The 15994-nt window shown below is 36.8% G+C and overlaps 1 protein-coding gene across 3 annotated transcripts in view; it reads right to left on the bottom strand.

Moving 5' to 3' along the window:
• LOC307136826 (uncharacterized protein) overlaps positions 1 to 15994 on the bottom strand; it is a 41870-nt gene continuing 25876 nt past the window's right edge. Inside the window, exons 3-4 of one of the 3 annotated variants that reach the window (XM_079834137.1) lie at positions 10657 to 10776; positions 8277 to 10518 (exon numbers count right to left, since the gene is read on the bottom strand). In XM_079834137.1, the coding sequence (XP_079690263.1) occupies positions 9866 to 10518; positions 10657 to 10776 (773 nt within the window). In that variant the 3' untranslated portion in view covers positions 8277 to 9865. Of the gene's footprint in view, positions 1261 to 8276; positions 10519 to 10656; positions 10777 to 15994 lie in introns of those variants that run through there. The other 2 variants (XR_013817836.1, XM_079834136.1) reach the window with 2 other exon arrangements.

Genomic DNA, 15994 nt, shown 5'->3' with positions numbered 1-15994 from the left:
CTGCCTCATTAGCACAAACACTGTTTAATTTCTCCAACAGAGCCTCATCAGTGGTTTTGGGGTTCAGAAGTAGGGGCTGCATGTCTACTTTTATGCTGTCACTTTGGAGGCCGGTGAGTACAGTATGTAGGAACATGCTTTGGACTAATGCTGGATCATATTTGAGGCCCGATTCGGCTTCTTGAGATGCAAACAGGATTTTCTGGCGCAGGTCAAGAACATGCATAAGGAAATTCTGTGGTGTTTCTTTGTTTCCTTGACATTCAGAGGTGAGTAGCTTATAAAGTTCAGTTGCATTTTTTTCTTGGAAGTGAGAGCGCAGGATTCGTCTTAAGGTAGGTAGAGTCAGGTTTGATTTTCCTTCTAAATAGCTTCTTAACTGTGAGCCTGGGGAAATGGCACGAATGACTGCATCAACAATCTCACATTCTGGGTAGCCTCTGCTCAACCCGTTCTCAATTTGGTGTGCTAAACTTGAAAAAGTTAAAAAAAATTTTTGACCTGGGTCACCAATTTGTCCAGAAATGTTTAAATCTTTGCGCCAATGTGGGCTGGGGTGTTGGGTATTCACTAATTGTTGTAGGTATGCAGCAATTTGAAGCTGAAAACACTAGGTTTTGCGTTCACTTCTTCCAGCTGTTGAATTTCACTCAATTTTAGTTTCATTATACTTTGTAGCTCATCTAACTCCCTTTGCAATCGATCTTTTTCTGTGACTTCACTTGTTTCTGCGATTTTCTTTTCAGTGACTGTATTTACTTCTTTAATTTGATCTCTCAGGCTTAACAGTACCGACATGCCGCCATCTTCTAGTTCTGCCATGTCTTCTTCGAGATGTTGAAGGATATGAGAGATCAAAGACATGCAAGATTTAGATGAAATATTCTCTTGATCTGCTATTTTCAGGAACTCACAAACACTAAGAAGCTTGTCTTTGGGTAGTGGGTTTAGCATGGCGATCACTTCAACTTGCATTTCCTCTAGCACTGTTGTTTCCATTTTGACAATAGAGTGGGCCTTTTCACTGAGTTGGGGCTTACTTGAGACTGACTGAACTTTGTGTTTCACCTGATGATCTCTGTGGCCTCAGGTTTCTGGTTCTTTGCCTCGGTCTTGCCTTTACTGCAGGAACTCAATCCACTCTTCACTGTTAAGCTGGGTTGTTTTAGGGGATGTACTGCATCAGGAAGTGTCGGCCAGGTATGTGACGACTGCCCTCCGAAGAGTATATCCCAGCGGTGCCTCCAAAATGTTGTACCCCTGAAAAGGGGGAGAAGATTAATACACACAAAACTCGCGCAGTTTCTCCACTGGAAGCTTTATGTAGAATGGAAAAAACCCGCAAGCTCTCCCCCTAGTGTTGACGCAGACCTGAACAATCGATCGTCCAACTTATCGTGCCCATAAACTGATCACAGATTAACTCAGTATAACTATAAAGTAACATATTTATATTTTATAGACTTTTCTACGTATTGTAAATAGTGAATATATTTATATATTCTTGTATATAATTATATATTACCGTGTACACAGACTTATGCATTTAAATGTACATTTTCAATCTGTCACATGTGCACCGCTCACACAGAGAAACTCAGTTAACACACTGCCGTAAAAATGTCGAGTTTATTTATATTTATAACATGATACAGTTGCAATGTCACATTACCAAGAGTGCTGTTTTCCTGAATAACATCATGACTGAAAATGACACTGATTTCAAATGACAGCTCCATTAACAATTATTAACATTAAGTCACTTACATTTTGATGCAATATTGAGTGTTTTTGTTCTATTTCAGCAGCGAAAATAGTTCCAAAAGATCACAGCAGAACGAGTCACCGCAACAGCGTGTTAGTGAATGATTCAGCGTTTTGAATGAATCGATAGAATCAAAGATTCAATGAACGATTCGTAAACTACTACCTCATTCTTGAATGAATCAGCGTTTGAACAAATCGACTCAATGACTCACTCATTCAGACGATCACCTGCTGCCACCTACTGGTGGTTTAGTTTCATCTGTCCAACATTTCTTATTTGTATATTCAAAAAATATTTGAAACAATCTCATAACATTATTTAATGCAGTTGTAATTTTTCAGTGTAAATTATTTAATTTGATTGGTAACAGCCCGTGTCGTCTTCTAATTTAATTTATTGATCCAATTTAAGAGTATAAAAGGAAATCTGAATCATAGCCTATATTTAATAAGATTAGGGGAAAATGCCCTTTATAAAAGGTAAAAATATCACAAATATGCATATGTCAAAGCTGATTGAACACTGGTGAGAATATTGCTTCAGAATACATTTTATTTACAACACACACAAAACATTTATAAAGATGTGTCAAGAATTTAATTGTGATGCAAAAATATTCTTCTGGCTTGAGCACTTCAGCGAGTTTATTATTAAACTGACAAGTTACTTTTGTTTAAATTTGTACAAAATAAACAGCATTTTCCCTCATTAGTACATAACTGTTTTACTATCATTGCTCAAGACTTGATATTAGAATATTGTTATCCTGTATCCTTTAATGTTTATAGAAGAATATAAGAGAGATCACTGGCCACTTTGTTGTCAATTCAGACTTGTAATTGATGCCGATGCTGTAATCATTACAGGGTGAGTATACGTTGGTTTGACGATCAGATGTAAGAAAATTCCTTGTTGTTACAAACATTCAAACTCTGACTTTTATTTTATTTTGATTAAAAAAATGTGTGCATGCGGCACCACAAAAAGTCCCACAGTTGTCCACCCCAATGTGAGATTGACAATTTCGCCCGTGGCAAGATTTCATAATCTATCATACATAATATTGTGAAAAGATTTAGGGAATCCAGAGGAATCTCAGTCCGTGTCGGATAAGGCATCAATAAATGCAACTCAAATCTGTTACACAAGTAGAAATCTACATTAGATCAATGCAAAGATGCTGAGTTCATCTCAGATTATCCAAATAACAGTGGAAATGTGAGCTGTGGTCAGAGGAGTCCATGTTTCAGCTTGTCTTTGTATATCTGTGAAACTTCATACATACATTTTCCTGCTTTAAAAGCCTTGATAATCTCTTTCACAAATGTTGAAAACTGTAACTTACATTATCCACACAATAAGTTCCAAGAAAGGATTTTACAGAGTAAGATGTTAAAAATAGCAGCAACTTTAAGGAAGTCAGATTAATTATAATGGAGTCCGATAAACAATTGAATTACGCTTGGCATCTTCAACTGCTTTTTGTTCTGATAATTGGTTCAAAACAGCAGCGTAATCTTCCAGCCTTACGGTCAACATTTTTTAATAGTTTCTAAACGACTATTTGAGCACCTGGTTAATTGAGAGTGATTGTGAGTGTGATGATCATCTGCTAAATGAGCAACAGCGACCACAATTCACACCTTCAGTCAGTGAAGCCGCTCCCACAGCCGTTCATGAGAGTTTAAATGCTGGGAATATTCCCATCTTCCCACAGGAGAAGAAGAAGCAAGCAGGAGGAATTACTCCAGGAGAAACTACAGACATACTATTGTAAAGATGGAGTTTGAGGAAGAACCCTGCAGAATAAAAGATGAAGAGACAGAGGAACAAATAGGTTCACAATTTTCCTTCATTCTCTTTAATGAGGAACATTAAGATGAAAACTGACATATAACAATACATCTAAAACTAAACTAGTGCTTAATTGTGACTCTAGTATATTTCTTGTTCTCATTTCTCCTTCTTTGAATTTGATATGTTTATTTTAGACCCAATGAAACTGAATGAAGATAAACAGCATCAAATTCAAAACCCTCATCTTTTTAAAAATGAAGCTGGAAAGTCGATTCAAAGACTGAAGAGAATTTCAAACAAGAACAAGCTGGAAAATCTGGAGTCAAAGGATCTTTCACCTGCTCTGAGTGTGGAAAGAGTTACGTATATAAAAATCTCCTAAATGATCACATGAGGATTCACACTGGAGAGAAACCGTTCAAATGCTCTCAGTGTGGAAAGAGTTTCACTCACAAAAACTATCTCAAAGTTCATCAGCGGCGTCACTCTGGAGTGAGATCATTCAGCTGTGATCAGTGTGAGAAAACATTTGTTGTGGAATCAAACTTTAGAAGACACCTTAAAGCTCATGCTGGTGTGAAGCCTCACGTTTGTTCTTTTTGTGGAAAGAGTTTTTCACTCCTGCAGACTTTAAAACACCATGAGAGTATTCATACTGGTGTGAGACCTTATATGTGCTTAAACTGTGGGAAGACCTTCATTACATTAAGCGACTTAAACAAACACCAGAGAATTCACACTGGAGAGAAACCGTACAAGTGCTCACACTGTGGAAAGAGTTTCTCTCAGTCAAGTCACCTGAAAACACATGAGAGAATTCACACTGGAGAGAAGCCGTACCAGTGCCCTTCATGTGGGAAGACATTCGCCCAATCATCTAGTCTACAGATTCATAAGAAAAAGCATTGCCCAAAGTTGTCTAAGTGAGCATATCATTCACATTTACAAAAAATGCTCTTACAAATGCTTTGACACTCAGTTCAGTTGCTTTGGTCCAGACCAAATACTTAGTTTTTGTTTTGTTTGGTTCACTTTCACACTGCCCTTTTTGAAAGTGAACCAATTGAGTCTTTTCTCAAGCACTGTAACATGATTTATAATGATATGATTCAACTTTACTGAACTTCAAACACTTGTTTTGCATTAAAAAAATTGCAATGAGATTCATTTTTTTCTGGTTTTGCTTAATATCTAGTCCAGGTTAATATTTTAAGTCATTATAGCATTTTTTTATTTATTTTTTGTTTTGTTTTGCAGTAGGTGATGATGATAAACGGTCATAAAACAGCCCTACAGGTGTTGCATTAGGCTGTAAATACATCAAATCTGTTCTGAAGGTCAATAGACCTTATTCAAAGAAGCATCAGGACAGGTATGAAAGCGAGGTTGTGAAAGACTTGCTGTGTTATCAGTGGGATCCGCTGTAAAAAGGTCCAAGATCACTTATAATTTTCCACAGCTCAAATTTCTTGGGAAGATATTTTTGCAGTGTTTTGTCAGAACAACAATCCAAAAACACAATAACAATACAACCCACTGAAGAGATGTCTATCCCTCAAAGCCTCGCTGTCATTCCCATTAAAAATCAAAGATGCTGCTGCTGTGAATAAGGTCAATATACAGCACCGCAGTGATCTTGAGTTTTTGTAGGCTAAATCGTAAGCTACTGAAATGTCTCCACCATTAAGCTTTTACATATCTTTCAGTCTTCATTCTAAAAAAATGTCCAATTTAAGTTGCATACATTTTGTTCTTGCACTGATATTAAATGTGTAGCCATGTTGCACTTTGACAGCCAGATATAGGCTAAATTTGAGTATTGTGTGTATCGCATAGTTTACAAAATCAAAAGTTTCTGACATTTTTGATGGAAAAGCATTTTGTAAATACCATTTAGACATCACAGATATTTGAGATGCAGTGGTCAAAAGGTTTTACTGCTGCTGTATTGCTGGGGTTATTTTAACCTCTGACTCTTCAAATCCTCATCCTTTGAATTTGCTTTTGCAGAGCAGAAAACAGCGTCTTCTTGACAGGTACACAACACAAACCAGCGACAGTGTTTGAGGGTGGGTCAACGTAGATGTTGTTCATGGGCAGCCAATGAAGACCCCATGGGTATTATGCAAATATGTTATCCAGTGATTTGTAGCCGTAACGAAGTCGAATTCGAACCCAGGTGGAAAAAAGTGCACTAAGATACACTTTATTTCAGTACACTTACGTTATACTTAAAGTGCTCTATTTTCACGCACTGATTTTGTACTTAATATAAATGATTCTTAAGTACTTCTTACAATAATCTTAAGAACATCTAAGTGTACTCAATTCTGCTATTTTAACAACATGAATATTAACTAAAATGTGTTTTCAACATACTTTTCTCTGTATTTACCCCTTGTAGTACACTTGAACCAAACTTTCATACACTTTTAAATATACTCATCAGACATAGAAAATAGACTCATGAATTGTAAGACTGGAAAGCTGGAAGAGAGGGTGACTGTCTGAGAAAACGAAGGAAATTAACATCTGAACTCTCTCTTGTGAAATGTGCATCCCCATCCGAGACACAACCACACTGAGTCTAACCTTGATTTACATTTCATTCCCTTCATCCTCATCTCTCCTCTCCACATGTTGAAATGACTTGAAATTCAGCTAAAATCTATATGGGTTATTGTGAACAAGTACTATACAGTATTATACACATTTGGTATCATTTGAAACGTCTCAGTGTGACTGATACAAAGGTCTCATTCCCACAGAAGTAAACCAAAAGGTAATAAAAGTTTAGAGATATTTTGCTTACTGTGGAGGGCAGATCCTCCGCCAATTGGTCTTTCATGCAAATTGCCCTCATTCACCAAAAGGTGTAAACAACACAGGTCTTTGACCATTGTCAATGTAAATTTGTATAGTAAGTTCCTGTCTCACCTTGGGCGATATTTAAGGATGAGTTGCAAAGTGCTCAAGGCACGATCCGGTACTCATGTTTAGCCCGTAACGATGTGTGTCTTCCACTGTAATTTTCAGATGTCAGGTAGCCTATGCATCTTTTACTCTTTACTTCAGAGCTTTTGATGTATTGATTATCTTTGAATTGATTATGTTATTGCCAATTGATACATTGATACATTTACCTGACTAATAATAAATTGTTACATTTGGTTTTATTCTGACTTACTCTGTATCAGGTTAGTAACGGACTGAAGTCCAGTTTTGGGTGGAGCATTGGGGCACGCCAACTGAGATTTTAGAGCTCCGCCTAACGCTTGGCATTAGTTCAAGTCAGTGGCTGCTGGTCAATAGAGGGCGCTGGGGCGCCGCCCCCATCAAAATTCCAGAAATATACATGTATACAAAAATGATATAAAAGTGAAATATATATAATAAAATATATAATACTATAAGAAGTAAAAAATAAAATAGTTTACTCATACGATGTGCTGGCTGTTAGTAAGAGCCTCAGAATTGAATAAAAACTGGCTTTGATGGGTTAACTATTTTAAATGTTCTTCAATATGTTTCATGCGGTTTCATGGGAGAAGGACGCCGGACAAATGGATGTCTATCTGAGTCTAAAAACAAATACGGGCAGCATGTGACCTGAAGCTGGTCTCTAATTGGTTCTTAAAGATCCTCCTCCGGACGCAGGTCGTTGCGTCCCTGGCGAATCAGAATTGGATGCGTGTTATTTATTTTATCCGATCTGATTGGTTCTCGTCACCTGTCATTCAACTTTACACTCTTGGCCACTAAAGCGAAAGTGCGCGGGCGACACAGTCACTCCGCCAAAACCTTGCTAGGATGATCCGTTTCGTAGAGATGGCAGCAGTTAAACTAAATTCTTTCACAAGGCGTTCGTTGGAAGATCCCGAACCGGACCAATGCAATTTACACATCCAGCAGCAGCAGGCCAGTGACAGGACGCAGCTGTACTCTGAGCTTCACGCGCTTATGAGAAACGTAGGTGGCTGGCTGGATGTGTTGTTAGCAATTCTCTTTATTGCTTTCCCTGTCTTTTATTTCAAAGTGTCGGTACAACAACGGGGGTAAGAGACCTCAAATATCTGACTGAACAATGCAAACGTCATGACACTACTGAGATGACTGACTTTAATCAGAGAGTCATTGAGAAATTTGCTGGCCAGAAAGAAAGGAGAGCAAAATGTATGTTCAAGTAGTCAACATGCTAGTCTGTTGTTGCTGTTTTCTTTTGCTTTTCATTTCCTCATTCAATTATATGTGGGAAATAATGTGTAGAAAGATAAAAGTGAAGACACTGTTTTCTCTTTAATGCTTGAATTTAGTCAACATGCATCTTGATAACCCCCCTATTTAAAGCACAATAATACATGCAAGAAACACCAAACCATCAAATACATACAAAAATATCCTGTGTCAAAATGACCGGCTTCACTTAATCAGAGTTTATGTCTAATAGTTGGGGTGTATTTTTAGATCTGTATTTGGTCTTAAAGGGGCAGCAGTCTAATAAACTCTGACGATTGTTCCATTAATGTGAATCAAACAACAAAAGGTATAACTTTAGATTTAATAAGCATTAATCCTTAATTTATACGGTGAAAACTATGCAGTGTTATTTTACATATGTTATGTTACTTACCCAAACAGTAATGTTAGTAGACCTTCCAGAGATTAAAGCACCAGATTTCATTGGTATCTTTGTTTTATTGTATATTTATTTCACCATTTGTTTGTACACTGGTGCATTTACAAATAGATGTTATATATTTGTTTTGTTAAAACATTGCTGTTCATAATACGAAAGTTAAAAAAATCGGAAATATTCAAAAAAGCATAATAGAGTAGGGGCAGTTTAATGCAAAACAAATCTTTGAAGTTCAGTAAAGTTGAATCATATCATTATAAATCATGTTACAGCGATTATGAAAAGAGAAGGGCAATGCTGGACCAAACTGTCACCGGATTCAAATGTCACAACTAATTTTCGCAAATTACCCTCTTGGATTAAATCACTCTATCAAAACAATCTGAATCAAAATTATTTGTAAGTGCAATGAGCCTCATTCATGAAACTTTCGTAAATATAGGAGCAAATTCTGACTTATTTGCACGTAAAATGAACCTTTACGAAAACTCTCCTCCGGATTCATAAACGCTTCGTATCCCACAGATTCGGTAGTTAAACGTGTGTATATTAATTGATGCCAAACATTAGTAAATAGGACACACGTGCATGCTCATTCATAATTAGCATAATCCCCGCCCATGAGTTACAACTGCAAATGACATGTGCAGGAACGCTGTGGAATCTTCTGGACTTCTTTCTCAGGTTTGGCTCCAGTATTTTGCTTAAATGCTAAAGAGACTAACTGACCATATGCCTAGAAATAAATATTAAATTATCATGTATCACGCGTTTTTCCAGTTGAGATACTTTGATTGCTATGATACAGAATATCTATGGCAGTAATGTGCTACTAGTATCTCATTTTGAAGAATATTACTGAATATAAAAAAATGCAGTAAAAAGCAGTATTAACTTCTCCATTATTGTTGTTCAGTTGGTGTACAAGTGGGATGATTGGTCGGTGTAGTTTTTGTCCCGCCCCTCCTCCACTTATTGGCTGTTTAAAACGGAGTGATTATCTGATTGGTTAAAGCGCACAGTTTCATTTTAAGCTAGAGGCGCCCGCAATATTGATTCTGAAGGCCTCAAGGCAGATTTCTTTGACCCTGGCAACATATGATGGCTGAAATATGATTGGATAAATGCTCTAACATAAATAAACACTACTGGAAGCAGCGCAACCAAGAGAAAAGCTATGAAATTAAGAAAATAGACTATTGGGAATAATTTAACACTCATTCATGGAAAAAATATATTAAAATTTAAGTCAGAGATTCTGATAGTGATTAGGCCAGCAGAGAAGGCCTTGCTGGCCCTGATGGCCCACCACTGATTTTTAATAAATTTGCAAAGACTTCAAACAAACTTCTTTAACACTGTCATTATGGGGTATTGATTCCAGAATTGATGAACAAAATTATGAATTTTATCCATTTTGGAATAAGGCTGTAACAACAAAATGTGGAAAAAGTGAAGCTCTGTGAATACTTTCCGGATGCACTGTACCTTAATAAACCAAATGTTTTATTAATTTTTATTTCAATCCAGTAGTCAATTTTGACCGCCCCCAAAGTTGTCAAACAATCAAACTTCACTACAAAGTTTAGATTTAATTTCTGTTACAAAGGCAATTCCATATTTTGCTTAATCTGAATGTCAAATATCCAATTATGGATCTGAACTCACTTTGCAGACGCCTCCGGGCAATGTTTTTTCTTATGAACCTGTAGATTAGATGATTGGGTGAAACTCTTCCCACATGAAGAGCACTGGTGCGGCTTCTCTCCAGTGTGAACTCTCTCATGATCTTTCAGGTTTGCTGACCAAGTGAAACTCTTCCCACAGTGTGAGCACTTGTACGGTTTCTCTCCAGTGTGAATTCTCTGGTGTGATTTTAATTTGCTTAATGTAATAAAGGTCTTCCCACATTCAGAGCACATATAAGGTCTCACACCAGTATGAATACTCTCATGCACTTTTAAAGAGTTCAGTTGTGAAAAACTCTTTCCACAAAAAGAACAAACGTGAGGCTTCTCACCAGTATGAACTGTAAGGTGTCTTCTTAAGTCTGATTCAAAAACAAATGTTTTCTCACACTGATCACAGATGAATGATCTCACTCCAGAGTGACGGTGCAGATGAACTTTGAGAGAGCTTTTGTGAGTGAAACTCTTTCCACTCTCAGAGCAGGTGAAAGATCCTTTGACTCCAGATCTTCCAGCTTGTTTCTGTGTGAAATTCTCTTCAATCTTTGCAACGACTGCATCTCCATCTTCAATTTTGAGATGAGGTTTTTGAAACTGATGCTGTTTGTCTTCATTCTCTTCCATCAGGTCTAAAATCAACATATTCAATTCCCATAATTCAATAAAAGAATTAATATAGTTTACTACTAGTACAGTTTTAGATCTATTGTTATATATCAGTTTTCATCTTAATGTTCCTCTTTAAATAAATGAAGGAAAACACCAACCTATTTGTTCCTCTGTCTCTTCATCTTTTATTCTGCAGGGTTCTTCCTCAAACTCCATCTTTACAATAGTATGTCTGTAGTTTCTCCTGGAGTAATTCCTCCTGCTTGCTTCTTCTTCTCCTGTGGGAAGATGGGAATATTCCCAGCATTTAAACTCTCATGAACGGCTGTGGGAGCGGCTTCACTGACTGAAGGTGTGAATTGTGGTCACTGTTGTTCATTTAGCAGATGATCATCACACTTACAATCACTCTGTTCAACTCACACAATTACCAGGTGAAATATTTGCTAAAAACAGTTGTTAGAACAATTCCCTGATTACTGAATTTACACTTTAGGCTGTCCCACTAAAGCTCCACCTGGGTCCCCATATGTGCCCCGCATTTTACACCTGTATCTGGGCCCAAAAGGAACATGTTTGCTGGGGCCATCTACAAGAAAATTACTGACAAACTATTATCATAACTTAATTTAGAAAACTTGTGCGATTTATTCTGAGAATCAAAACCACGCAAAATCTGCTTTTACATGCACATGACACACTTTAATGATATCCCATTCTAAATCCGTAGGGTTTAATATGGGGATGCCCCCCCCTTTGCAACTATAACAGCTTCAACTCTTCTGGGAAGGCTTTCCACAAGGTTTAGGAGTGTGTTTATGGAAATTGTTGACCATTCTTCTAGAAGCGCATTTGTCAGTGCCTGAACTGATGTTGGACGCAACACGGAAAAACTATCGGTGTGGATTTTTGCCGATAACCGATTGTTCCACCAATCAGCTATCGGCAAAACCAATGAATCGGACGACCTCTCATAATAATATTTCAAGAGTTGATTTGCCCCGTCTTTTTTATTTTATTTTATTTTTTTACTGTTCAACGTTGGGTAATAGCCCTGCCGTCCAATCAGGTGGAGGAGGGGTGGGACAAAAACTACACCGACCAATCATCCCACTTGTACACCAACTGAACAACAATAATGGAGAATACTGCTTTTTACTGCATTTTTCTATATTCAGTAATATTCTTCAAAATGAGATGCTAGTAACTAGTAGCACATTACTGCCATGGATATTCTATATCATAGCAACCAAAGTATCTCAGCTGGAAAAACGCTGGCCTTGCAAAGCGTTCTCAAGCACCACGAGCTGGCCGTTTTCAGAAGAGCACCAGGCGTTTTTTAGCTGGCTAAAATGCTTTGAAGGACACATGATAATTTATTATTTATTGCTAGGCATATGGTCAGTTAGTCTCTTTAGCATTTATGTAAAAGGCTGGAGCCAAACCTGAGAAAGAAGTCCAGAAGATTCCACAGCGTTCCTGCACACGTCATTTGCAGTTGTAACTCATGGGCGGGGATTATGCTAATTATGAATGAGCGTGCGTCCTATTTATTAATGTTTGGAATTCATTAATATACACACGTTTAACTACCAAATCCATGGTATACAAAGTGTTTGTGAATCTGGAAGAGAGTTTTCATAAAATGTCCATTTTACGTGCAAATTTCTCAGAATTTGCTAATATATTTACGAAAGTTTCATGAATGAGGCTCATTGAACACTTATTGACTTCTAGAGTGTTTTCTGTTCATATTTCTGTGTATTTGATCGTTTTATTTCTGTTTTAATGAACTTGCTCTTTCCATGTGTGCCATTTTCCATGTGCTTCCTAACAAGTGAAATATGTTTCCAATAGATGAAGCTGAAGCCACTTTACTCACTACTTTCTCTCTTCCACTGCTCTGTGCAGGTTATTGTTTTTGTGAAATGGTATTTAATAATTGATCGTTTTGTAGAGCATTTTTTTTATTTCTATTCATTTTATTCTGTTTAATGTAAAGTGGATGATTATTAACTTATATTAAATATATTATAATATCTCTGCACTGTTAGACTTTACCGCAATTTTACAGTTACTTACCGCAAAAAAGCCCAGTAAAATACCATTTATATTATTTACGGTTAGCTACTGTAATATGCACTGCATTATGGGTATTTTTAATGAAATTTACAGTAACTTACTGTATATGGGAATTTGCAGTATTTTACTGTTTACGTAAAAGCAGTAGTGCTACTGTAAACGAAGAATACACACGCACACACACTGGATGTTTAAAAGTTAAATAAAAACATGTGGATGGAAGGATGTAAAATTAGTTATTTGTGGGAGACAAAGAAGTAATTTTTATATTTAGTATTTTCTCCTACCCTTTTCACATTTTCGGGTTTCTCAGAGCGGAAGTCGTCATAGTTGGGTTAAATTTTATAGCGGTGAATGAGAGAATACAATAATTATATATTTTTTGTGTGCCCATTTGCTCAAATAGCAAAAGAAAACTCCACAATAGTGATTTCACAACTTTCAAAAAGAGGAAAAAATAGAGTATAGAGTAAAGTATTAGTGTTATAAATGTATTTCGAATTCGCCTCATAGGAGGAGCTTCTGCCAGCGGCTCGTCTCGTTGAGAAATGACTGACATGGGCTGTGTTTACGGTCTATGGTTTACACGTCTTTTTGTGTTAAAACTGTTAATGTGTGACAAAACGTAGTTTTAAGACTTTTTCAGTCGGTAATGTAGTTGTTTAAAGCTCAAATCTGTGGTTTATTTATAAGAAGAGTGCCTATTTTAACATTTTATCTGATGTTTTCGGAGTTGTGAGCTCCAGTGAGTCAGCGGCGTTCAGCGCTTGTTTACCCGGCGAGAGTAGACTTTCCTCGGCCAGTCCTTCTGACGTCTGCCGCTGGCTCTGATGTCTCTGTGGCGTCTCCAGCTATAATTAGTCTTGTGGAGATTTAACGGCCCATATTTGCTCTCATGGATCTATAATTTGTTCCCTGGCAAATCGTTTAGGCTGAGGGCAAAGTGAAGTTTCATTACTTGTTTATTTTTCGGCTATAACTGTACGTTGCAAAATAAAATGACGGATCATGAGATATAAAATGCTAACGGTAGGCTACACACACACACACACACACACACACACACACACACACACACACACACACACACACCTACTGTTAGCATTTTATATCTCATGATCCGTGATTTTATTGTATTTATTATTATTTTAATGCCAGAGTAATACAAGTACAAGTGTGGTGATATAAATGTAATTTTTAAATGTTTAAAAAATATATTTATAAACTTTGCTTACACCTCACACAATTTAAATTGTTTACTCGCGTGCCAAGCCCGCGCAAATGAGGTTTGTGTCGAGTGCGCGCATAACGGACGTCCCTGCCTGCGGATCGGATCGCCAGACACCAGCTGCGAGCTTTCCTGAGGTAAGAAGTTTTTATTTGACAAATTTGTCACAAATGTCTTTGATACTTTTCAAACGTAAACCAATATCCATTAAATATAGCTACATATATGAAGAAAGTAAATTATAATATCGAATTGCTATTACTAACGTTATATGACAGTCTAGGGGAACTGTTCGTTTTCCTCAAGAACCGCTTTCATAACCCATTAAATTTGCATACAATTGACTAACTGTTACCTGCATTGTACATTATGTACCAAATGTTGTATTTACGCGAACAATGGTTTCCGTCTTTTCACGGCCAGTTATAGTTACATATTTTCGTTGACAGTTAAATGTGTGTGACGCCATTTGAAGTAACGTTAGCGCCTGAGCGGTGTCAAAGGCTGTCTCTCGCGCCCTCTCTCTCTCTCTCTCTCTCTCTCTCTCTCTCTCTCTCTCTCTCTCTCGAAAATAGAACATTTACGCCAGTGTATACACCAGAGGATTAATATATATTCAATTAAAATAATAATTAGTTCAAGTATGTTCATTGTGGCTTCTTATTTATTATATTATTTCATATGAATTCATTTTTACTTGCCACTGAAGGCTCTATTATTGTCTTCTCTCTTTTTTCAGTGTTGATAGTCATTTGATTGTGTAAGTGGTCAATCTAGCAGTCATCCTATATCTGTGAATTATCATGTGCATAACATTTAGGCACCATTAGTCAATAAACATGAAAATTTCTTCTTTTTCTCTCTTGTGTCAACAGGAGCTAACAACACCCCAGAAAGAGCCACAGCACTGAGCATCTTTGGCTTTGTAGGTATATATTTTGACTAACATTATGTGATTAACGTCTTTTAATGCATAACATTTTATTATTTCAAAAATACTTGTTGCCTACATTTCCTACTTGGCATCTATTTGTTATCTTGTTGTGACTGTTTAGTCTCATGTGGGATATGTCACTGCATAACATGACAAAGTAATTAAAAATTATTCATTGTATGCACTTAAAAATTTGTGTAACACTTTACAATACGGTTCATTAGTTAACTACATTAGTTAACATTAACTAATAATGAACTGCACTTATAAAGCATTTATTTATCTTTGTTAATGTTAATTTCAACATTTACTAATGCATTATTAAAATCTTGCTAACATTAGTTAATGCACTGTGAACTAATATGAACAGCTGGATTTTTATGAACTAACGTTAACAAAGATTAACTAATGCTGAACAGAGGTGTTGTTCATGGTTAGTTCATGTTAACTAATGCATTAAAGGGTTAGTTCACCCAAAAATGAAAATTCTGTCATTAATTACTCACCCTCATGTCGTTCGACACCCGTAAGACCTCCGTTCATATTCGGAACACAAATGAAGATATTTTAGTTGAAAGCTGATGGCTGAGAAAGGCTTCAGATAGGCCTCCATTGGCATTCAGTACATTGACACTTCCAAGATCCATGAAAGGCACTTAAAACGTCGTTACAAAGTCCATCTCACCACAGTGGCTCTACAATAATTTTACGATGCGACGACAATAGTTTTTGTGCGCCAAAAAAAATCAAAATAACACCTTTATCCAACTTGTTCTCGACTTCCGTGTGTGCCTCCACGATGCATGCACGAGAATATTAAGAATATAAATTCAGACAGTTATAGGCTATACGTTATCAGCATATGTTAAAGCAGATTTATATAAATAAAGAGATATCTCTTGTCTCTGTGAGAATATGCGCCGAAAGCTTGTCAGATTTTACGTTCACTTTCAGTAGTGAATAATTGACCAGGTTTGAGACTTCACCGACTCTCGCACACATTGCGTTTTTGTGTGATATCCACTGACTCGCCTTCATGATTTAAAACGAAAAAGAAAACAAATCTATATTGCGCCGTGAAAATTGCTCTTGTTTCCCTCTGTACACTGCACAAACTATGAAGAAGATGTCTCCTTCCACTTCTGTCTTTATTTCTATTCTCATCTCTGTGGGCAGTTGATGTTAGGTTAAAATGATCTCGTTACATTGTGATGCAATATGTTATTCCATTTGGAAAGATATTTAATTTATG

This window comes from Gobio gobio (assembly GCF_949357685.1).
Source record: "Gobio gobio genome assembly, chromosome: 14".
Classification (NCBI taxonomy): Eukaryota; Metazoa; Chordata; class Actinopteri; order Cypriniformes; family Gobionidae; genus Gobio; species Gobio gobio.
Note: the sequence above shows the minus strand (reverse complement) of the source record. Positions and strands in the feature narration are given on the sequence as shown.